General features: G+C 45.5%; 1 protein-coding gene across 1 annotated transcript in view; it reads left to right on the top strand.

Annotated features, from left to right (window-relative positions):
• Nucleotides 1-23,986: 23,986 nt before the first annotated feature.
• Nucleotides 23,987-26,536, top strand: part of LOC311230317 (potassium voltage-gated channel subfamily KQT member 2-like) — a gene marked incomplete at both ends in the record, with an annotated part of 96,062 nt that continues 93,512 nt past the window's right edge. Inside the window, one exon of the mRNA XM_084316558.1 lies at nt 23,987-24,113. Within this exon, the coding sequence (XP_084172684.1) occupies nt 23,987-24,113 (127 nt within the window). The remainder of the gene's footprint in view (nt 24,114-26,536) is intronic.

Genomic DNA, 26,536 nt, shown 5'->3' with positions numbered 1-26,536 from the left:
TCTGTCGGCGGACCGCAAATGACATCTGGTCATGAATCAATATGTCCAGATTGTTCTATAAAAGTAGCATTTTTATTTTCAAATGTATTCAAGTATAAACATCATAACCATGTCACAACAGCATTCATAATGTATATTATCATCAATATGTTAGTTTAGGAATAGGTTAAAGTGTTATTAGATAGATTTTCCTTTTCAAAATGTCTGTTCTATTCCGCGAGAGGCAGCCATTTTAGAAAACCTTGAATCATGGGAATTGTAGTTTTTTTGCTGCCATTTTGTAGACATCACTAGCTGTCTATCAGCGTTGGAATTTTTCAAAACTACCTGAAGGGATCTATGGGGTTCAAGGTTCATAGTTCTGTATGAATTTCTTTAATAACTCTTATTATTCTGGATAATATACCACAAAACGTAGCGTTATAACGTTAATATTGAAACGCAGTTAGTTTGTCTCCCCTATTTTTAGCATGTAGCAACAATCAGATTTGAAATTAGTTTCAAAATGGCGGCACTATGGCAAAAATAATAAAGTGACTGTACATACAGTAGCTTTCATTATCTGTTCTTATGCACGCCTGGTGATACTAAATCCAAATTGAACTCAGCCATTTGAAAGATAATATATGTATATATATAAATGTGCGAATTGGCTATAATAAGGTAATTTATAAGCCTGCTATTCTATATTCTATAATAATATTTCAAATTGCATTGGTGCGGATGGGAGAATTCAGTACTGTATCTACAAAACCTTCTGTTTAATCATCTTCCCTTTATTCATTTCCTTTGATTTTTTTGTACATGTGCGGTCTCAAGAAGGTACTGAACGAGATCAGTGGCCGTTTTTCATGTCTGGTGTTATTCACTGTCAAAGATGCAAAGAAAAATCATAATTCATATTCTCCTTTGTTTCATCACAATTTAAGCAAGCCTAGTAAGACACTGAAGAAGAGAAAAAGGTGGAATAGAATAAAATGGGATATACCAGTCAGTCAGAGAGAGAGAGAGAGAGAGAGAGAGAGAGAGAGAGAGAGAGAGAGAGAGAGAGAGAGAGAGAGAGAGAGAGAGAGAGAGAGAGAGAAGAGAGAGAGAGAGAAAATAGCAAATAGCAGCATTGCACCCTGGTACTTTTCCTTCCATCACCTCCATCTCTCCACAACAACCCCCACTCTCTCCCTCCCTATCTCATTCTCTCTCTCTCTCTCCCTCCCTCTCTTTTTCCCTCTGACCCTGAGCTAGCCCAGAGCCTGGCCACACACACTCTCACACACACACACACACACACACACACACACACACACACACACACACACACACACACACACACACACACACACACACACACACACACACACACACGCACACACACACACCCACGCACACACATACATTCTCTCACACACACACACACACACTCTCACACACACACACACACACACACACATGCTGTGTAACTCTCACACACACACACACTCACACACACACACATTCTGCGTAACTCACACACACACGCACTCACACACAATGTGTAACTCCCACACACACTCTCTCTCACACACACACACACACACACACACACACACACACACACACACACACACACACACACACACACACACACACACACACACACACACACACATGCACACACACACATGCACACACACACATGCACACACACACACACACACACAATGTGTAACTCTCTCACACACACATACACACACACCTTGGTACCTTTCCCAGTGAAGTGCACACAGGGCAATTTTTAGAAGCTTCTGAATTTTAGATTATGTCAAACATAGACTGCTGATGGAGAGGAGAGGACAGGTAGGGGGGGTGACAGGTCAAGGTTAACATGAGAGGGGAAGGAGGAGGTATGAGGTTGACAGGAGAGGAGAGGGAGGTGCTATCAGGTTGACAGGAGAAGATATGGAGGTGATATGAGGTTGAGAGGAGATGGAGGTGATATGAGGTTGAGAGGAGAAGAGATGGAGGTGATATGAGGTTGAGAGGAGAGGAGAGGGAGGTGATATGAGGTTGAGAAGAGAAGAGATGGAGGTGATATGAGGTTGAGAGTAGAAGAGATGGAGGTGATATGAGGTTGAGAGGAGAGGAGAGGAGAGGGAGGTGATATGAGGTTGAGAGGAGAAGAGATGGAGGTGATATCAAGTTGATAGGAGAGGAGAGGGAGGTGATATGAGTTTGACAGGAGAGGAGAGGGAGGTGATATGTGGCTGACAGGAGAGGAGATGGGGGTGATATGAAGTTATGAGGTTGACAGGAGAAGAGAGGAGAGGGGGAGAGGGGAGGGAGGTGATATGAGGTTGACAGGAGATGAGAGGAGAGGGAGGTGATATGAGGTTGATAGGAGAGGAGAGGGGGGTGATATGAGGTTGACAGGAGAGGAGAGGGAGGTGATATGAGGTTGACAGGAGAGGAGAGGGGGAGAGGAGAGGGAGGTGATATGAGGTTGACAGAAGAGGAGAGGAGAGTGAGGTGCTATGAGGTTGACAGGACAGGAGAGTAAAGGAGAGGGAGGTGATATGAGGTTGACAGGAGAGGAGAGGAAAGAAGAGGAGAGGAGAGGGAGGTGATATGAGGTTGACAGGAGAGGAGAGGAAAGAAGAGGAGAGGAGAGGGAGGTGATATGAGGTTGACAGGAGAGGAAAGGAGAGGAGAGGGAGGTGATATGAGGTTGACAGGAGAGGAGAGGAAATGAGAGGAGAGGAGAGGGAGGTGATATGAGGTTGACAGGAGAGGAGTGGGAGGTGAAGAGACATGAAGAGACATGAAGAAGAGACATAAAAAGACATAAAGAAGAGATGTGAAGAAGAGATGTGGAGAAGAGATTTGAAGAAGAGACATAAAGAAGAGATGTGAAGAATAGATGTGAAGAAAAGACATGAAGAAGAGACGTGACGATTAAGCATTACATCACGAGCAGGAGTGGGTTGTGACAATTAGACCATGCCTAGGTGTGGTCGTTAGACACCCCTAGGCATGGTCTAATTGTCACAACCCACGACTGCACGTGGTGTAATGGCTTTTATACAACTGGCACATTCATCCAACTTTATTGCTATACAATAAACACACATTAATTAAAGATTTATTAAAAAAAACATCCGCCAGAAAAAGTAGTTCCCAAAAAATAAAAAAGAGAAGTTGCCTCCATGTGGAAGCAGCTCGGAAGTGCATCCAACTGTTCTCAGTAGGACATCCAACAAACTAACACATACAACTGTCTCTCAACTAAGACATCCAACAAACTAAGACATCCAACTGTCTTTCAACTAGGCATCCAACAAACTAAGACATTCAACTGTCTTTCACCTAGACATCCAACAAACTAAGACATCCAACTGTCTTTCAACTAGACATCCAGCAAACTAACACATCCAACTTTTCTTTAGTTTTTAACCTACTTTCTATAGAACTTCATTCTTAGATGCTTCTATAGAAAGTAGGTAAAACAAATTAAAAAAGTTGTCTTTGCCCTATAGGAAAAAAATTAAAGTTTTCTTTGCCCTATATATGGGGGGGGGGTTCTCTGCCGTATACGTTTTTTTTTTTTTTTTTTTACCTACTTTCTATAGAAGCAGCTGGGAGGTGCGCTGTTTTAAGTGAGCGTGGGTTATTGAATTGATTGATTGGTTGATTGATTGCTAATTTTATTACTGTCCGCCTTGTTTCCAACTGGTTAAGTTTAGGCCCTCTTTCGAAGTTGGTTAAGGTTAGAGTTTGGAATCAGGGCTGGTGGTCTATCGCCCTGCTCTAAAGACAAACTCTAACCTTAACCAACTTCGAAAGAGGGCCTAAACTTAATCAGTTGGAAACAAGGCGGACATTAATAAAATTAGCTGTTTCCAACTGGTTAAGTTTAGGCCCTCTTTCGAATTTGGTTAAGGTTAGAGTTTGGAATCAGGGCTGGTGGTCTATCGCCCTGCTCTAAAGACAAACTTTAACCTTAACCAACTTCGAAAGAGGGCCTAAACTTAACCAGTTGGAAACAAGGCGGACAGTAATAAAATTAGCTGTTTCCAACTGGTTAAGTTTAGGCGCTCTTTCGAAGTTGGTTAAGGTTAGAGTTTGGAATCAGGGCTGGTGGTCTATCGCCCTGCTCTAAAGACAAACTCTAACCTTAACCAACTTCGAAAGAGGGCCTAAACTTAACCAGTTGGAAACAAGGCGTACAGTAATAAAATTAGCAATCAATCAATCAATTTAATAGTCCACGCTCACTTAAAACAGCGCACTTCCCAGCTGCTTCTATAGAAAGTAGGTAAAAAAAATATATATATTAAATTAGCAATGAATCAATCAATCAATCAATTTGCACGATTTTTATTTTGTTCCACAATGACTCATGACCCATCAATTACATCATCCAACATTGTAAGACATTCACCGTGACAGAATTGTTTTTTATTTAGTCTTTATGACCCTATCACCATTATCCTTTCGTAATGTTTCCTGTCCGGCTTGTCCGCCATCTTGCTTTAATTCCTAAAACCACGAACGCGCATTGATAGTGATGTGGTTGTGGGCGGGTCCTGGGACCAAGAGCGTTGGGTTATGAAAAATACCCATGTGTAAGTTGACTGTTTCAGCCAATCAGAATCGAGAAATTTGCATGCCGTTGTATAAAGAGACATAAAGAAGTGACATGACGAAGAGATGTGAAGAAGAGACGTGACGAAGAGACGTGTGTGTGAGGCCATGGTTACACTGGTGTAAAACAGCAACGTTCTATTTTCGAATGATTACGTTTGCATGTCCAAGTTAAAAAGAAACACAGTTTTGGCAGGAAAATGCATTTTTCTAGGGGCAACGCTGAAAGGGTGTTTTCGTTTTGGAAACTCGCGGAAACTCGCCGACAATGGTGCCATGTAATTTGCGCGAGCCGGATACGGAGCCGTTCTGCCCAATGCCCATGCGCAGTAGAGACCGACGCCAAATTCTCCCCTGGCTGGACTCCGTCCATTAGTTATTTCCAGTGTTTACAGCAGAGCTGTCCCAAGTAGCTGCGGCTACCAATGTGTTGTCAAGTTATTGTTATAAGGAGCCCAGTCCAAGCTACAACAGTCTGCATTCCCTTGACAATTGTTTGTATTGAGCCGTATTGTACCCATTCTGCAATCTGTTAAATAAAGTTTACATCCATTCATTCTGCCAGCATTAACGTTACTACCCTGCTAGCCACAATGCTATACTGTTATAATGGCATATCCCAATCACGTTAGCACGTAATCTAACAAAATCGGCAATATTTTTGTGAGACTAAACTCCGCTCTTGGTGGTCAATTGTGTTGATGTTTGTTTTGTTTCATCAACAAATCATCAACAAATGAGGCAGAACACACAGTGAATGTATCCGTTTTTGTTTATTGCACTTTATTTCTTGCTGAAAAATAAATGCTATGTAGCTAAATGGCTCATGCAAGGTATAAAGATGGTGGCTTTTCTGAGATTTTGAGCAGGATGTGGAGTGACTCGTTCAACCTTTCTGATTGGTTAAAAATGGCCTTCATGTTTGAACTACATCGCCACCTACTGCTTTGGCATTGTACTACTTGTATATACATCACTCGGTGGTCAGGAGATAAAACGATGTCTAACTTGCCTGCCATTACGTAGCGTTCTGAAAAACTAAACTGAAACTGAAAACTGAAAACAAAATCGGCCCTAGTGTAACCGCAGCCTGAGAGAGAGCAGGGCTGGACTGGGACCAAAAATCGGCCCTGGCATTTTTGGCCCAGACCGGCCCACCATAATCGGTCGGACACCACCCACCAGTACACCATCCTTGCGGTCCCCTTAAATATGCGTACCTACTGTACTATTCCCCCAAACCACTACAAAGCTGGGTAGTAAGTGTCATGGACAAGTGTACCAGTGCAAGTGGACCAGTGTACTCACTCACTCTTGGCTGAATATTGTTTTGGGTGGTGATGTAAAAACATCTGCATCATAGCAGGCTCAGGATGGGCAAAGTAGTCTATAGCCTGTTCATCCCTGTCTCTCTCCTCCACAACCTGGCTTGACTAGACATAAGGAGAGAGAGATGATTACAATTAACTGGTACATTCAGGTCCAGAATTGTTGGAATTCTCTGACAAAGATGTGCAAAGAGCTGTACAATTTAAACAATACCATAGTGGTAATGAGCAAATAGTTGTTTATTCAATGAATGCATAGAGCTGTTCCATCTTATTTAATTTGATACTAACTACTCAGTTCATACAGATTTCAAGTATTCAAATATCAATATCAAAGGTTTACACAGTTAATAAAAATAATAATAATATCTTAAATGTATATAGCGCCTTTCAGGAGACCCAGCTAAGGGAGGGGGACAGGGAACAACGTAACAACAAAATATTAATCAAAAGGAAAGAAAATAAAGAAAACAAAAGAAAAGGGGTAATCAGGCAGAGTCATTTACAAATTTGGTGAAAAGGTGTGTTTTGAGTTGGGATTTGAAAGAGTGCAGGGATGTAGCACTACGGATGTTTGGAGGGAGTGAGTTCCAGAGGGTAATAGATCACCTTCTTGTTTTATATTCATGTTCAGAGAGGAGTAATAGTTAGATTGTATGTAGGGATGCTCGATATTGGCTTTTTTACCGATACCGATATTCCGATATTGTCCAACTCTTAATTTCGATACCGATACCGATACCGATATCAACCGATACCGATATATGCAGGGTTTCCCCCCAAAAAAACTGAATAATTTCAGGTAATTAATAATTTCACTGGATGCATTCAAAAGGCTTTCTAAATGTAAGCATTATCTGTGCAAAATATGATAATTAAAAAAGGAAAAATTAACATTACATATCTCTTGTTGTTGAATTAAACCAACATGCATACTTTTGACAATAAATAAAATAAGAATTGGTTCTTACTTGCTTGCCTGGGTAAATAAAGGTTAAATAAATGTAAAAAAAAAAAAAAAAAAAAACATTTTTTTTTTTTTTTTTTTTACCGATACCGATATTTTCCGATATCACATTTTACTACCGATATCGGCCGATAATATCGGTCGGCCGATAATATCGGACATCCCTAATTGTATGTGATTTATATGGCAATTAAATCAACGGTGTGCTTGTTTGTTTGGGGAGTTTGACCTACAGTTAATGTGCCTACCATGTGAAGGTGCATGATCAATGGACAGCACAAAAACAATTTGTGTAGGTGGAGACTAGAGCTACCACAGATAGTAATAAGTTATAAGAGTAAGTAATCCATACCATATATCCTAATAGTTACCTTATTACCATACTTGGCTGAAAATAAACTTTGCTGCCTGTTGTGAATGTGTTTTTCCATGTAGGCTAATACATAAGTAGGCATACATTTTTGCAGTTGAGCAAAAATTTGCAGTTGAGTAGGCTATAATGTGCTGTGTTTTTATGTCTTCCATCAAGGACCACCTTGGAAATAAGTGTTTTAATGAATGCTTTTAGGTGATATCCTTAGTTAGGAATACAAATTGGTCAAGATCATTTGTTTTTATGATTTTTTTAATTTCCAAATACAAATTTAATAAAATCAAAAAAACAGTTTTTGCAGTTGAGCTACAGGTGTTGTATATTATACAGCCTTTTCATGCATCTTTATCAAGGGAACCCTTATCCTAATGATTTTTTAAATAATAATAATAATAATAAATAATAAAGGCGGGGGACATTTGTGAAAGACCAAAATCCAAAATGGCTGCTGTGGAAATTAACTTTTTAATGGTTTGACCTACAATGATGCACAATACATGGTACCAGCCCCCTCTCAGTCATGTACCAGCCCCCTCTCAGTCATGTACCAGCCAGCCCCCTCTCAGTCATGTACCAGCCAGCCCCCTCTCAGTCATGTACCAGCCTCCTCTCAGTCATGTATACCAGCCCCCTCTCAGTCCTGTATACCAGTCCCCTCTCAGTCATGTACCACTACCAGCCCCCTCTCAGTCATGTACCAGCCCCCTCTCAGTCCTGTATACCAGCCCCCTCTCAGTCATGTACCAGCCCTCTCTCAGTTATGTACCAGCCCCCTCTCAGTCATGTACCAAGCTCCCGGAGGGTCATCAAAGAGAAGCCGCCTATTCTCAGTCCTTGCCCCACAATGGTGGAATGAACTACCCATCCCAGTTAGGACAGCCGAATCCCGTCCAATCTTTCGCTGTCGACTAAAGACTCACTTCTTCAACCATTATCTGAAATGATTAAAAAAAAAAAATCTAACCCTGACTAACCTTACTGTCATGCACTTGTCCTAATAAACTAACCTACACTGTAACACGCAACACTTTGATGAACATTGTTACTCAGCTGATAGAGTTGTACCCTTCTTGCTGTCTTGTCGTACAGAACTTGTAAGTCGCTTTGGATAAAAGCGTCAGCTAAATGACTAAATGTAAATGTAAATGTACTACAGCCCCACCTCAGTCATGTACCACACAGCGTTTCCGTTAGCCGGTAATTACCGGTATTTGCAAAATCTGTTGAAGTCCGACATATTTAATCTCTCCGGTCTTAATGTCTGGTGAAAATAATTCCCTGAGTCTAAGCACAATTTGATTATTTGAATTGTATTAAAATAGGCTAAAATTAAATAGCCTATGCGATGAACGAAACAATCATTACATTTGTTTCCTCGTTGCTTCTAATAATGACAACGACGTTGTCAGCGAGAGCTTAGTGCTGGGTGTGCGAACTTTTGTGAAGCTGCAGAGCCGGAGCAGCAGCAGCACAATGCAGTATTCCAGCAGTACTCCAATTCAGCCATTTTCAGCCAATGTTGGGTGGGGGGCGCTGCTGTGCGGTTCCCAGAAAAGAGCCAATAACAGCTGAATCAGCTGCTCTGCAGCGCCATACTCTTTGCAAATAAGTCGTTGCGAGGTGGAGAGAGTCGTCACGCAAACCACGATAATGTTGCCGTCTCTCTGCTTTCTCAGTTCTTCGCTTGATATAATTAATACAAATGTCCAATATAACGGAATTCGTTAGCTCATAAAAATGTGATTATAACAGACTGCTGTTTAGTGTCGGACCGACTGCCCACATACGCGGTCTATTTTATTTCAAGTCAGCAGCAGCACGGAATATCGAGGGACTTATTTTATTTGGAATATATTAATGACTGTGTTGTGAAGGGCCAGATTAAACCGAATATATATATTTATTTATATATATATATTTAATTGTATTTGTATATTCTCTAATATTCCCTGATATCCCTTGTATATTCCTTGTACAATATGCATTGAATATCCATTCTAGCCTACTGAACTTCCCATAATAGTCTCCATTCTACTATTGGTCGAGACCTTGGTGCTAGGCTGCCATACCCCTCAGACCCAGTTCAAACGTACCGCTCAACATGTACGAACAAGTCCTAGTTCCGCGTAGGAATCTGGCTACCGCACCACTAATGGGACTATTTGTTCATAGTGCGTATATATACTGCGCTACTAAAGTAGGACTTCCTTTTCAGTCCAGTTTCTTACCCTCCAATAGAGTCACAGATGTAAAGCCTCCCCGCGACGCCACGTGTGGGAGTAAGGCCAAGTTCGGCTTACCATCGGTATTGAGACATCGTGTATATTAATATTTGAATAGTCATATTTGGCACTATATCGTCGAGTTGGACGTAGTCTATTAAGCTAATAATAGTCTGTTAATATATAGTGCTTCGTGCGGTGAGAATACTACCGTAGTCAGTACCCCATCGTTTCGGGCAGAGAACTGGCTGCTTATCCAGGGTGGTTGACCCCACGTGAAGCTGCACCCGAGGAGCCCCAGAGCCGACGAGCGAGTGGACCTGTATACCGGATTATTCTACCGACGACAGCCCGCCTTCCCCGGCACGGATTATGCTTTGTATACGTTGATTATTCCATGGATAAAGACCCCCGACACTGCCGTGTGTTGGAACCCCCCCCCCCTGGAGAGGACGCAATTTGAGGAGACGCTCTGCAAGACGAGGTCGCTTCACGTCTCTCCTCCGTGGACCGGAGGACGCCGGCCCACAAAGAGTCCACCTGCTTTCATCTGTGGTCCAAGGATCGCCGGCGCATTGAACGGCACTACAGTGGGTTCACCTGGGATACCCTTGGCCGGATGAGGCAGCCGGATTCTACCCCCCCCCCTTCCTACTCCTGTCGGCTTACAAGCGACCGGATTAACCCCCCCCTAGTGTATCCAGCCTATAATCATTAAAGTATCATTGCTGTTATTCCTTAACTATTCCAGGTCGTATATGTACCACCTGCGCCTTCAGAGATTGGACATTCTCTATTGATATACCGACGAATACTCTTGCCATAAAAGTGCATACTAATTCCCATTCATAAATGTGATTGATTTGATTAAGTGCTTGCTCTACACACCATCGCTGTGTAGAAATAAAGACCTATTTCTAATTCGTACATTTGTGTTGGATCCGTTTCATCTACGTGACAGTGTTCATCATAATATATTTATGCCGAGTACTGGGTGGCCGAATATTAAGTACAAAGGTAGTGGTAGTAAGTATCATATCTAGTAATACAGTCAGGGAATTGTACCCCTCAGTTACAATTGGTCCTTCGAGCCGGATGGTAATTAGTGTAATATTAATATAGTGTTATTAATATTGAAATGGCCTATGATGAACACTCCACGAAACGATCCTCCTAACCAACGCCCGCAGCGCGAACGACGGCTCCCTCAGTACTTAGAGGCTTACGCTGTCAGTCAACAACCTAGTCTTCTACTAACAGTAAACGCGGTAAAACTAGAAAGTAAAAGTATGTCTAACCCCAACGCCCAGACTACCCCGACCATAGAGGCCCCTACGGGTTCTAATGTAACTGACCAAGTTCACGGTGGGGACCAGTGGGAACCAGACATGACTTCACACCCCGCCAGTACTGAAGAAGTAGTCCCCGATGAGTCCCGGGAGGAATACAACGCTACCGAGAGAGAACTCGGCACGGAAGAAGACGGGGAGAGCACCGTGGAGATAGAGCTCCAAGGCTCCGCAAGGAGTACCCCGAGGGAAGGCTCCCCTATACAACCGCCTTCTCCCAGCGAGGCAGAGAGGACCCTACAGCAGGCCTTCCTCATCAGCCTGAACGCCGCTGCTGAACGCGACCGACTGCAGATCCAGCAGCGGAGCGAAGAAGAGCATATACGTCTAGAAATAAGACGCATTCAGAGGGAAGAGAATGTGGCCCGAGACCGAGCAGACAGCCAGCGAGCAGCTGCTGGTGCTCTACGGGACGCAGAGCGCGACAGACAGCAAGCGCAACTAATAGAACAGCTGATCAGACGGACAACACCCTCTCCCTCCGCCAGAGGCTCCAGGAACTCGTCTAGACACACCTCCAGGGCGGCATCCCCTAGCCGAGTAAACAACCCTGAACTTGACCAACAGACGAGGTCTATACCCCCCACAGACCACCTCCCCCCACCGGTCCAAGCGAGACCTAGCAACCGGGAAGGAGCAGCATATCCTGTGGAGAGGCTAAACCAGAGACTACAAGCACTGGATGACCTAATTGAAGACGAAGAGGAAGAGGAGGAGAACCACGCCCGACGACAGCACAGTACTCTACCGGACCAGGAGGTCCGGTACAGCCCAGGCTATACTCCCGCGGAGCTGCGCTACAGACCCCCGACTCTATACACGGGTGAGCACGACGCACGACCCGCACCGAGGAACAGCACCTGGACAAGCGGGCCATGGTACACTGCCGGTACCAGCCCATACCAAGGAGCGGGAGGAGACTCGCCTAGGAGGCCTCTCCCCCAACGCTCGCCGATGTATCCACAGTCAGCGTCATACATTGGCACGCCTATGGTACCCGACTTCACCCAAGAGAACCGGGCCCAGTATACAGAACTCTGCATGTGTCTGGAGACCATGTTGGTGGATGTATTGGATGAACGCCATAAATACGCCATCCTACTGAAGCACTTAAAGGTACCCCGCGCACATAATATAGCGCTCGCCTACGCGACTTCCACCACCCCATACACAGCAGCGCTGGTAGCATTGGACCAGAGGTATGGGCGCATATGGGATTACGTGATCCAGGAGATCCGACACATCGACCGCTTACCCCCAGCAATAGACAATCGAGCACTGGACGACCTGTCCATCAGAGTGCAGTCCCTGGTAGGGATGTTGGGAGCGCAGAGAGAGAAGGGGAGGCATGAACTTTACGCCAACTCAAATGTGGAAAGGATCTTGGAGAAGCTGCCGCCCGCTCGACAGGAGCGTTTTAGGCGGCAGAGAGACCACCGAGACCCGAATGGCCCCGAACCGAACCTCCTCGATCTAGCAGACTTCCTGGCGAGAGAAGTCAGCAGCCTACGGCTAGATACATTCGGACGGAGCACCCCTGGCTCCAGAGAAGGAACCAGACGACTAAATGATGGAAGAAGATCGGTGACTGTGATGCACCAATCGGAGTCAGTACCGAGCAGCAGGAGCCACAGTACCCCCTCCAGAACGGAGAAGTGGAAGATAGTGTGCCCCTACTGTGAGAAAGAACACTGGCTAGCGCAATGTGACTCCTTCCCCAAGCTGAACGCGGAGGAAGCAAGTCAATGGATAAAGTCCAACAAGCGCTGTTTTCGCTGTGCGCGCTCACACATGGCAGCCGAATGCCGCTTAAAGAAAAGGTGCACCAAGTGCGATGGAGCCCATCTGGACATACTTCACGACAGTAACAGACGGCGCCCTTCACCCGCACCATCCAGCAGCAAAGCGAGCGTCATGTACATCGATCCCGCCAGCAGCAGTGGAGCCCGAGTACTCCTAAAAGTAGTGCGTGTGACACTAAGCTACCAGAATAAAGTCCTGGACACTTACGCCGTCCTCGATGACGGGTCAGAGAAGACCCTTCTGCTCGCCTCCGCTGCGGCCCAGCTAGGGCTGCGGGGAAGCGAAACCCAAATGACAATTCGGACAATAAGACGAGATTTGAAGACGATAAAGGGCGAGAATGTCTCATTCTCTATCGCAGCAAGCGGCCAGCCTGAGCGACGGTACCAGATTACAGACGCTTTCACCAGCCAAGAAATAGGACTGTCGCGGTACACATACCCCGTCGCCAAGCTGATGGAGAAATATGTACATCTGCGCAAGTTACCGATCCCGCTCATAGACAATGCTATGCCGACCCTGTTGATAGGCTCCGACCATGCAGACCTCATTGTCCCGATAGACCGGGTTCATACCGGACCCCGAGGCTGTCCTGCAGCAGTCGAGACCCGTTTGGGATGGACTCTCCAAGGCCCGCTCGCCAAATCTCTCAACCGAAGTACAGCCACTAGATGTCTCCACTCCCGAGTCACGGAGGGAGAAACCGCACTCCTGCAACACGTAGAGCGGCTATGGACCTTGGAACAAATGCCCTTTAAGAACGGAAAGAAAGACATTCGCTCTAAAGATGACATTTACGCCATTCACCTCCTCGAGACAGGGACCAAGAGAGTCCCGGTCAACGGCGTGTTGAGATACGCCACGCCACTCCTGCGGCGAGAAGGAATGCCTACTTTCCACGCCAAGACAGACGCCACAGAACGGTACCTGCTGAACACGGAGCGGCGCTTAGCCAAGAACCCCGCCCAAGAGAGTGTATACCTCGCTGAGATTGAGAAGCTCATCACAGCGGGACACGTCACAAAGATGGACATTAAAGAGGCTGTCCAGACCACTGAATCGTGGTACGTGCCTCACCACAAGGTCCATCACAACGGTAAAGACCGCATAGTATTTAACTGCAGCTACCAGATCGGATCCCAAAATCTGAATAAAGAGTTACTGCCCGGTCCCACACTCGGCCCCTCCCTACTCGGCGTTCTACTCCGCTTCCGCCAGGAAAAGGTGGCCATCAGCGGGGACATTAAAGGAATGTTCCTGCAGGTGAGATTAGTAGAGGAGGACAAGCCCCTGTTACGGTTCCTATGGAGAGAGAAGCCAGGAGATGAGCACCCAGCCATCTACCAATGGGAAGTCCTCCCCTTCGGAACGACGTGCAGCCCCTGCTGTGCTACATTTGCACTACAGAAACATGTAGCAGAGGACCCAGCAGCGGACGAAGAGGTCCGACACAGCGTAAAGAACAGCTTCTACGTAGACAACTGTCTACAAAGCCTTTCAACCCAGGAAGAAGCCGAGGCTCTCCTGATTAAACTCCGCGCCTCATTGATCAAAGGCGGCTTTGATCTCAGGCAGTGGGCCAGCAGCGATCCGCAAGTACTGCGCAGCCTCTCCTCCGAGGACAAGGCAGCCAGCAGCGAGACCTGGATGGCTACAATCCCGGGAGAAACCCAGGAGATGACCCTGGGATTGGTGTGGCGATTCAAAACAGATTCGCTTCACTACAGACACAAGCCCCTGACTACGGAGCAGGGAAGGCCGGCGGCGGTGCCGACCACCAGACGGAGTGTGTACACAACACTCGCCCGACAATATGACCCGCTAGGATGTATTCTACCGTACACCACCAGGGCAAAAATGATTGTACGAGCATTGTGGGACAAGGACCAGGGCTGGGACGACCCCATTCCCGCACACCTTGCATCCACCTGGAGAGAGTGGGAGATGGAGCTCCACTCACTCCCAGGCGTTAATATGCGCCGAAGCTACTTCCCACCCACGGTGAGGCCAGAGACATGTAAAATGGACTTACACGTCTTCAGTGACGCCTCAGAGGTCGCATACGGATCAGTAGCCTACTTGCGGGCCCAAGAAAGGGGGGGAGAGATCTACACAGCATTTGTCCTCGCCCGCTCGAGAATAGCCCCACGCAAGCAACAATCTATCCCACGTCTAGAGCTCTGCGCAGCCCTAGCCGGAGCGCACCTAGCCACGCTCATCCAACGTGAGCTCACCATACCGGTGTCTAGAACAATCCTGTGGTCAGATTCCACGACAGTACTCGCCTGGATCAAATCGGACTCATGCAAGTACAAAGTCTTCGTGGGAGTCAGAGTCACCGAGATTCAAGACTTAACCGAAGAGTTAACCGGAGAAACAGAGTGGCGCTACGTTGATACAAAACAGAACCCAGCTGACGTCATCACCCGGGGGATGCCCCTGGATGACCTCACCCGTCGCAATGTCTACAGTGACGGCCCAGCATTCCTAAAGCTCCCGGAAGGGGAGTGGCCCACGCCTATCCCGAGGGAAGCCAGTCAGGAGGAGGCTGAGAATAAGAAGCCTGTGTTCTGTGGATTGAGCACTGTTATCTCCGCAGACCCCAACACACTCCCGATGGGGCGGCTAGATCCTGCATTACCCCAGACAATGTACCGGCCTGAAGAAGCGAACGGCCGACGAATGTGGAGGTACAGCCAAGTATTAGCCGACAAGTTTTGGAGCAGTTTCCTACTGCACTACCTACCGTCTCTACAGACCCGCCAGAAGTGGGTAAAGGAGAGAGACAATTTGACAGAAGGAACAGTCGTCATGATTATTGATCAATCACTGCCCAGAGCTATGTGGCCGGCCGGCCGCGTAAGCAAAGTGATCACCGGTGCCGACGGCAAGGTCCGAGCAGCTGAAGTGCTTGTCCAGGGTCGCACTTACACCCGTCCCGTGGCGAGGCTCATAGAACTGCCCCGACTCCCAGACACAATCGATGATGACCATGACCCTATAACCCTATGACTTTGTGAAGTTGACTGACCCCTACAGCAAACCCTTATGTGTAAATAGACAACGCGATTAATCTGTCTCTGTTTAACTGATTAGGTCTGGGACCAATCAGGGGGTGGCTGTTGTGAAGGGCCAGATTAAACCGAATATATATATTTATTTATATATATATATTTAATTGTATTTGTATATTCTCTAATATTCCCTGATATCCCTTGTATATTCCTTGTACAATATGCATTGAATATCCATTCTAGCCTACTGAACTTCCCATAATAGTCTCCATTCTACTATTGGTCGAGACCTTGGTGCTAGGCTGCCATACCCCTCAGACCCAGTTCAAACGTACCGCTCAACATGTACGAACAAGTCCTAGTTCCGCGTAGGAATCTGGCTACTGCACCACTAATGGGACTATTTGTTCATAGTGCGTATATATACTGCGCTACTAAAGTAGGACTTCCTTTTCAGTCCAGTTTCTTACCCTCCAATAGAGTCACAGACGTAAAGCCTCCCCGCGACGCCACGTGTGGGAGTAAGGCCAAGTTCGCCTACCATCGGTATTGAGACATCGTGTATATTAATATTTGAATAGTCATATTTGGCACTATATCGTCGAGTTGGACGTAGTCTATTAAGCTAATAATAGTCTGTTAATATATAGTGCTTCGTGCGGTGAGAATACTACCGTAGTCAGTACCCCATCGTTTCGGGCAGAGAACTGGCTGCTTATCCAGGGTGGTTGACCCCACGTGAAGCTGCACCCGAGGAGCCCCAGAGCCGACGAGCGAGTGGACCTGTATACCGGATTATTCTACCGACGACAGCCCGCCTTCCCCGGCACGGATTATGCTTTGTATACGTTGATTATTCCATGGATAAAGACCCCCGACACTGCCGTGTGTTGGAACCCCCCCCCCCTGGAGAGGACGCAAGGTGAGGAGACGCTCTGCAAGACGAGGTCGCTTCACGTCTCTCCTCCGTGGACCGGAGGACGCCGGCCCACAAAGAGTCCACCTGCTTTCATCTGTGGTCCAAGGATCGCCGGCGCATTGAACGGCACTACAGTGGGTTCACCTGGGATACCCTTGGCCGGATGAGGCAGCCGGATTCTACCCCCCCCCCCTTCCTACTCCTGTCGGCTTACAAGCGACCGGATTAACCCCCCCCCTAGTGTATCCAGCCTATAATCATTAAAGTATCATTGCTGTTATTCCTTAACTATTCCAGGTCGTATATGTACCACCTGCGCCTTCAGAGATTGGACATTCTCTATTGATATACCGACGAATACTCTTGCCATAAAAGTGCATACTAATTCCCATTCATAAATGTGATTGATTTGATTAAGTGCTTGCTCTACACACCATCGCTGTGTAGAAATAAAGACCTATTTCTAATTCGTACATTTGTGTTGGATCCGTTTCATCTACGTGACAGTGTTCATCATAATATATTTATGCCGAGTACTGGGTGGCCGAATATTAAGTACAAAGGTAGTGGTAGTAAGTATCATATCTAGTAATACAGTCAGGGAATTGTACCCCTCAGTTACAGACTGTATACGCAAAAGTAGCCTAGTTTTAAGTAATAATATTATAAATCTACATGCCTTGAGGATGACATTCTTTATATAGCCTGCCTATCAATTGTTTTAAAGCTCAATAAACTATGACCGGAATTAATCTCATTTGTCCGGTAGATTGAAATCTTGTAGGTCACGGAGACCGGCAACAATTTTTTCTAATGGAAACCCTGGTACCACAGCCCCCTCTCAGTCATGTACCACAGCCCCCTCTCAGTCATGTACCACAGCCCCATCTCAGTCATGTACCACAGCCCCCTCTCAGTCATGTACCATAGCCCCATCTCAGTCATGTGCCAGCTCCCCTCTCTCAGTCATGTACCACACGACTGGCGAGGGGGGGGGGGGGGTGCTTAGTAAGAGATGTGATTGGGCCAGCCCAGTGTTAGTCAGTACCAATACATGGTACCAGCCCCCTCTCAATCATGTACCAGCCCCCTCTCAGTCATCTACCAGCCAGCCCCCTCTCAGTCATGTACCAGCCAGCCCCCTCTCAGTCATGTACCAGCCAGCCCCCTCTCAGTCATGTATACCAGCCCCCCTCTCAGTCCTGTATACCAGCCCCCTCTCAGTCATGTACCAGCCCCCTCTCAGTCATGTACCAGCCCCCTCTCAGTCATGCCCCATCTCAGTCATGTACCAGCCCCCCTCTCAGTCATGTACCTGCACGACTGGCGGGAGGGTGCTTAGTAAGATATATGATTGGGCCAGCCCAGTGTCAGTCAGTACCAATGGGCAGCCTAGTGGTGGGCTGGTCGTTGACCAAATGAAAAAATAAAGTAAAAAAAATAAAAAAATAAAAAAAATATTTTTTATAAATATTTCTTTTTCTTTTTAATCATAACAGCCCACATATGCGTCGGCCCACCGGGCAAATGCCCGGTATGCCAGATGGCCAGTCCAGGCCTGTGTGAGAGTGTGTGTGAGAGAGAGAGTGTGTGTGTGTGTGTGTGCGTGTGTGTGTGTGTGTGTCCCTGTGTGTGTCCCTGTGTGTGTCCCTGTGTGTGTGTGTGTGTGTGTGTGTGTGTGTGTGTGTGTGTGTGTGTGTGTGTGTGTGTGTGTGTGTGTGTGTGTGTGTGTGTGTGTGTGTGTGTGTGTGTGTGTGTGTGTGAATGAATGAATGAATGAAAACTTTATTTAACAGATTGCAGAATGGGTACAATACAGTACGGCTCAATACATACAATTGTTAAGGGGATGCAGACCTGAGAAAGACGTTTGTCTTGTTTCCATCAGGGTGTGTGTGTGTGTGTGTGTGTGTGTGTGTGTGTGTGTGTGTGTGTGTGTGTGTGTGTGTGTGTGTGTGTGTGTGTGTGTGTGTGTGCGTGAGTGCGTGCGTGCGCGCGTGCGTGTGTGTGTGTGTGAGAGAAAGAGTGTGTGTGAAATTAGAAATGAATGTAATGTCTGATTTATAATTACACATTTATTATTGTTTATTAGACAAATAAACAACAACAGTCTGTGTGTGTTTTCTGTCCAAGGCTGCTGCTCTAGTTAACAGTCTCTGCACTGCCTGTTGTCATGGTTACTCCTCCAGATGGCCTGGTAACCGTGGTGATGGAGAGACATCATTAAACATCATCCAGATGACACGCGGCACACACACACACATGCACACGCACACACACACGCACACGCATTCACCGTGCACTCAAGAATCAGTGTGAACCAATCAGCAACACAGAAAGCTGCTCTGATCATGGGGACTTCAACCACGTGTCTCTGAGGAAAGTATTACCAAAATACTTCGAACACATGTAAACACATGAGGGAACAGCTTGCTAGTCAGATCACGCCTCCATCGTGCTTCAGCTGAAGGAGGTCCACTGCTGGTATGGCCAATCAGACGCCACGTTACAAGACAATTGTAACCTATAATTGTTTTGTGATTCGTCAGGCGGTCACGTCAATCATCCGGAAGTGCTTTGAGGAGGTTGTCCCCAAATTAACTATTGGAAATATAATAAATAATAATAATTTAGGACCTACTCAGAGGTCATTAATCGGCATGCATGCGATTCGTCTCTGCGATTAACCCATCCCGTCGTCCTTCCCCCCCAAGGGCAGCCGGGAGCAGACAGGCGCAACGTGAGCCGCGCCAGGGGACCAATCCAAGTGCTCCTGTCCGTCTTCGTCAAGGACGCCACAGCGTTAGCGATCTATTGTTGTTGTGCATGTTTTTCCATTGGGTTTATCTTATCGGGGGGGAAGCCTTGCGAGCACGGGGAGAACATGCAAACTCCACACAGAAAGGCCTCAGAGATACTGGGTAACTGGCATCATGGAAACCTGGTCCCCAAGCGGGAATCGAACCCTGGACCTTCTTGCTGTGAGGCGACAGTGTTTAACCACTACACCACCGTGGAAATATGATGTTTGTAATGTGATGTAATGTGTTGTGCTGGAACCTCTTCATCCAGAATGGCAACTCTGGCCACTGTGGCCAGAGAGTGTACACAGACACCGAGAACAGTTCTTGATATTTATATACCAAATTAAGGTTGGCATCAATACAGGTGATTTCTCAGCCTTATAAAACATGAACAAATGAGGATGATTGACAATGGTTTCTGAAAAACAGAATAAGAAAATAAACAAATAATTACCAGAGGTAAATATACCCACTAATCACACCAGGCTAGTATTTAGAATACACACACAGCTAAACATATATGCTATATAGCTAGCATTAGCTCAATTAGCAGCATGAATCAAATGTATCGAAGTAGCAAACAAGTCACAACAACTTAAAAAAAAACATAATGCAGGCTACATGTGACATGTATCTAACATAAAACCTTACATCCTGACTGTAACACCACCTGGTATGGAAACTGCACCAGCCTCGACCGCAAAGGGATACAGAGGGTTGTGTGAGCTCAACCCTGTCACAACTCTCCTCCCCACAGAGTACAGTAGGAGAGAACAAGCAGCTCAACCCTGTCACAACTCTCATCCCACCAGAGTACAGTAGGAGGGAACAAGCAGCTCAACCCTGTCACAACTCTCATCCCTAGAGTACAGTAGAACAAGCAGCTCAACCCTGTCACAACTCTCATCCCCACAGAGTACAGTAGGAGAGAACAAGCAGCTCAACCCTGTCACAACTCTCATCCCCACAGAGTACAGTAGGAGAGAGCAAGCAGCTCAACCCTGTCACAACTCTCATCCCCACAGAGTACAGTAGGAGAGAACAACAAGCAGCTCAACCCTGTCACAACTCTCATCCCTACAGAGTACAGTAGAGAACAAGCAGCTGAGAGAGATGATATATAGACACACAACATCCCACAGAAAGAGCTGACGGAACCATGCAGTGCTGCAGAACAGCAACATACTGTACACAGAAGTCCAGGCCAGAACAGCAGCAACCACTTCCACTGCAGTCAGGCTCTGTCTACACAATATCAGGCTCTGTCTACACAATAAGACATTGATAGTAAGCATTACTAATGCTATTTATGCTTAGTTAATTTGGGTTTTTATTGTGTGGAGCATGGAGAAATCTGTGTATTTTCTTTAGTGCGTGTATGTACAGTATAATATATAGTCTCATCCCCTCTCCTCCATTCCTCTCCCATGTCCTCTCCTCCCCCTCATCCTCTCCCCTCTCCTCCCCCTCATCCTCTATCATATCCTCCCCTCATCTCCTCTTCTCTCCTCCTCTCATCCACTCTCCTCCCCACTATTTCATCTCCTATCCTCCCCTCTTCTCTCCTCATCCCCTCCCCTATTCTCCCCATCCTCTCTCATATTCTCTTTTCTCCTATCCCTCCCCCTCATCCTCTATCATATCCTCTCTCATCTCTTCTCTCCTCCTCGCATCCCCTCTTCTCCCCATCCTCTCTCATATTCTCTTTTCTCCTATCCTCCCCTCTCCTCCCCCATCATCCTCTCTCATCTCCTCTTTCAAGATTCAAGAGGTTTATCCATCACATACATCACATACACAAGACTATTTTCTCCTATCATCCCCTTCCCTCTCTCCTTCCCTATTTTCTCCTATCCTCTCTTCCTTCCCCTCACCCCCTCATATCTGCTCTCAAAATCACCTCATCTGAATTATGAACAAATAAATCACTTAATCAATCAACTCATATATTATTGATACCCCCTCAGTCATCCAGATGTTATGTCATTATGTGTCCTGCCTGCTGGTCATGTGACCGGAAGACACAGAGGAGTGGAGTAGAATAGTGTTATTTTTCCCGTAGCCGCATTTTGCGGAGACGCTCTCTGATTGGCCACTGACTGACGCTCTCTGATTGGTCAATGACATGTGCGCCCAATCGTGTGACGAGGTGTGCCTTTGCCCATTTCCGCGTCGAACACCGGCAAACTACCTAACGCCTAGTTTATCACTGGTTAAGCTTAGGCGACTCTTTCGAAGTTGGTTAAGGTTAGAGTTTAGAATCAGGGCTGGTGTTCTATCGCCATGCTCTAAGACAAACTCTAACCTCAACCAACTTCGAAAGAGTGCCTAAGCTTAACCGGTGTAGAAACAGGCGTCACACGATTGGGCGCACCAAAAACGTCAGTGGCCAATCAGAGAGCGTCTCCGCAAAATGCGGCTACGGAAAAGAATAACGCAGTAGAATAGATGCTGATTCGCTTTCATTGGCTCCTCGCATATCGACCAGGAGCTGTGTCAAGCTATCTTAAATAAGATAGATTAAGACTTCCTGTGGAGAGGTTTTGCCTTCAAAAGAGTCTGGCGTTGTCTTTTCTCACGAGTCCTGTACGTGACATGGCCCAGTGTGGCCCACATAGGCTACGACATGAAGCAGGAAGTGATTAGTTAAGCTGGCTTGACACCACATGCTAAAGCTTCCAAATACGAACGTGATGCTATACTATGGGTTTAAAGTAAACGCCTTCTTTGTGAAAGAAGATGGGTTCCTTTATCGCGTCGTGTATGATTTTTATCTCGGTCTTCTTTTGTACGTCTAGATCAGGGGTCAGCAACCTTTTTGACATCGAGTGCCTGTTTGAAATATAGTTGTAATTAGTGTGCCTCAACAATATTCCATGCATCGTAATTTTTTTTTCTCATAATCAGGTATTTTTAATGATCATTTTTACATTATTAAATCATTATTGTTATTATTAACAATATTATTATGATGGTTGTATCAACCCTAAATCTGAGTTGGGGGGGGGGGGGAATGCAATGCAGACAAACAGCTGCATACAGTGCGACCATTTCACTCACATTTGCCCATTCATTTTTGGACAAATCACACACCATTGGTGTGTGTACTGTACGTGTGCTGTCATAGCTCCACCTACAGGCCTAATGGAGAACACCAGAAGAACACCAGGAGGATGTGAATGGAGGGTGAATGTGAGGTATATCGTGTAAATAAGTTTTGATTGATTGCAAGACTACACTGTAAAAAAGAAAAAATAATAAGTTACCAGAACTTAAAAATATTCAGTTCAGTTACTGTGCATTAAGGTTTTCAGTTTTCAATCCATAATAAGTTAACAGAATGTGTTAATAAAATGTGTTGCTTAATCCCACTGGTCACAATGGTGACCGTAATAATGTTTTTGTTATAAGGCTCTGCAAATGTTACTGAATGATGTAGCAATGTATTTCCAGGTAAATTGAAATAATAAATAAATAAAGGGTCTCAATTAAATATGTGGTAGTAAAAAGAACCTGTGGGAGGATTTCAACAAGATAAATGCGACAACAGTGCAAAATATTTCACTATAATATTTCAAAGCAAAAAAATAATAATAATAAAAAAAAAAGTATAATTTTTTTTTATTTTCTTTTATTTTTTTATTTTTTTTATGCTGCCCCCTGTGCCTATGAAAATGCCCCCGCGTGCCTATGCAGGCACGCGTGCCTAGGGTTGCCTACCCCTGGTCTAGATGCTGTCTGTTGACGTGGACCAGCCTTACTGTTTTACGGAGAGGGGCGGTGTCTTGACTGTTCTGAGATCAGTTCTGAGACATTCAGACTGTTCTGTTTACTGAGACCAGCTGATCGAGTGAAGAGAGGTGCAGAACCAGCCTGACGCCACCAGGAATAGACCCACTTCACGGACTCCTCTGGAGGGATGGAAATCACCTGTTTGGAGCAGCAGCCAGAGTCTGGATGTCTAAAACATTATTAACAGACGTTTCATCATTTATTTAGTTTCATTATTATTTATTATTTTATACATTGGGGCGACACCGACAGGGGCTCAGGAGGTGGAGCGTTCGTCTGGTATAGTCGGAAGGTTCCCGGGTTCGATTCCCGCTCCTCCCGGGCAGCGTGTCGAGGTGTCCTTGAGCAAGACACTTAACCCCCAACTGCTCCCGATGAGCAGGTTGGCAGCTTGCCTGGTCGCCTCCGCCATCGGTGTGAATGTGTGAGTCAGACAGTGAATGGGTGACTGTGAGGAACAAAAATTGTCCATTGACCATTTCACATAGAAAACCCGTGTAAAATTGAACAGCGATGGTTACTTTTATTTTTACATGTCTAGCCTATTTCATACCGGAAGTGGAACTCCTTATTTAAGATGGCTTGACATGACACTGGTGCGATTGATTAGCGCAAACAGCTCCGTCTTTCCATTCTGCTATTGGTTCTTCGGCCACTTCGTAGTGAGCGGTTCTACCCCTCTCTTCTGCCCCCCTCCCCTCCTCTCATATTTTCTCCTCTCCATCTCCTCCCTGTCTCATCCAGCGATGCTTCTCCCCGGACAAGCCGCTCCATCGGCCGCCTCGTTCCGGTAGAACCATGGTTCAGAAGTCCCGGAACGGCGGCGTGTACCCCGGACCCCAGGCCGACCAGAAGAAGGTGGGCTTTGTGGGTCTGGAGGCCGGTGGCACCGAGTCCAGCAGAGATGGAGCTCTGCTCATAGCAGGTATGTTGGTGCTTATTTTCTGCTCATAGCAGGTATAGTTATGTAATGTTGCTCTATTATCTGTTCGTAGCAGGTCGAGTTATGTTGCTTTTTTCCTCTGTTAGCAGGCAAGGTTCTGTTGGTGCTTATTTCATAGCTTTATTCTCTGTTCATAGCAGGTCGAGTTATGTTGCTTTATTCTATGTTCATAGCAGGCAAGGTTCTGTTGATTTATTCTCTGTTCATAGCAGGTACTGTAGAGTTATGTTGCTTTATTATCTGTTCATAGCAGGTACTAGTTCTGTTGCTTTATTATCTGTGCATAGCAGGTACTGTAGAGTTCTGTTGCTTTATTATCTGTTCATAGCAGGTAGGATTCTGTTGATGCTTTATTCTCTGTTGTGTAATTTGACTATTTCCTCTGGCATGACTTCATAGCGGCTACTGTACTACTGTACTACTACATGTAGTGTATTACACTGTGGTTGTGTTGGCTTGTTCTCAGCAAGTCATATCTTATTGCTTTGTTTTGTTGTTGTTGTTGTTGTTGTTGTTGTTGTTGTTGTTGTTGTTGTTGTCGTCGCTTCAGTTAGACTATTTATCACTTGCATCATGTCTTAAATACAAGACCATACCGGTGGTGGAGACAAGACCATACTGGTGGTGGAGACACGTTCAACTGTTTGTAGGCTACTTGCTGTTAATCGCTCTGGATAGAAAGCCCTAAAATGTGAATGAAGGAATGTTTCGGCTACTTATTGATTGATTGATTAAAAACTTTATTAACAGATTGCAGAATTGGTACAATACAGTACGGCTTAATACACACAATTGTTAAGGGGATGCAGACCAGAGAAAGACGTTCGTCTTGTTTACATCAGGGTCCCCCATTTTCAATTCATAATGACATTTATGACATACACAACATACAGATATACAGATATATTGATATATTGATTGATTGAAAACTTTAACATATTGCAGAATGGGTACAGTACAGTACAGCTCAATACATACAATTGTTAAGGGGATGCAGACCAGAGAAAGACTTTCGTCTTGTTTACATCAGAGTCCCCCATTTTCAATTCAATTAATATATATCATAACATTTATGACATACAGGTATACAGTACTGTTACATTTGTGACATACAAGATATGCAAATATACAGTACTGTTAAACAGAGATCCTAACAGAAAATATACGAGGGGGAGGGGAAAAAATTCTATCCCCCTGTTTGCACTGTAGATAATGATCTGGCGTCAATGGGAATGCAGGTGGTGGAGTCTACTTATTAGATCCATGTGGAGAGACAGACAAACATTTCATGTAGGCAAACTGCAAAGACGATGAGGTATCGATGCTGGCAGAGCCGGCCCTGACCACTTTGGTGCCCTAAGGCAGGATTTTAGCTGGTGCCCCTTGCATTGCAACCAATTCCACTACCAATCATATATACAGTATATTTGATTAGATTAGATTCAAATGTATTTGGATGGATGCAGCATTATGCAGCACAAGTAGGTACAGTACAACAAAAATAAATGTGGCATCCAACCAGAGTGCAACTGTAACAGTAAAGTGCATTAGTAATATACAATGTACAGGTGATTGAACTGGATATAAAAATGATCAATTTGTACTAGTAAAAGTGGCAATCAGATGTATAGTTATAGTATTAATATGTACAGTGATACAGGTATAAATTATAGCATATAACAGAGTAAAATAGTGCAGTGCAATAAAATAGCTCTCATCTACAGTACAACAACCACTGTCTGGATGCAATGAGTCCAAGCAGCAGAGTGTGTAGGCTATGGTGAAGAGATAGCTTACTTTTGAAAATATTTAGTGATCTAGCCTCCCTAATGTCCATAGGTAGGGTGTTCCATAGCTTTGGTGCACAATTAGCAAAGGCTGCATTTCTGTATCCCCCCCCCCCCCCCCGGGAGGCCGGTAAGGAGTGCATTACAGTAGTCAAGTTGGCTTGAGAGATAAAGGCATGGATCAGTTTTTCAACATCGTTTTGATTTATAAATGGCCGTACTTTATAGGGGTGCACCGATGTATCGGTCGGGTATCGGTATCGGCCGATAAGTGCCTTGTTGACTGCAATCGGCCTATCGGCCGATAAGCTCGAATGTGCCGATGGCAGTAGCTGATAAATATCCATCAATTTGTGTAGCGTCAAGACAAAAAAAAGTTCACTCGCGACTAGGCTTGGGCGGTATGACGGTATTAAGGTATACCGGGGTATTTAGAGATACCGACGGTATTGATTCAATACCGTCCGTCACCGTCAAAATCACAGATGCGCTTCAGTTTCTATAACAGTGAAACAGAGTTTTGAGTGTAGTGCACACACTGAGTGTAGTGCACACATGCGCCAGCAGAGGGCGAGACCGCTCTAGTGGAGCGAGTGGGTCACAACGGTGTTCACGTTT

Source organism: Notolepis coatsorum (assembly GCF_963971535.1).
Source record: "Notolepis coatsorum genome assembly, chromosome: 6".
Lineage (NCBI taxonomy): Eukaryota > Metazoa > Chordata > Actinopteri > Aulopiformes > Paralepididae > Notolepis > Notolepis coatsorum.
This window is presented reverse-complemented; position numbering and strand designations above follow the sequence as displayed.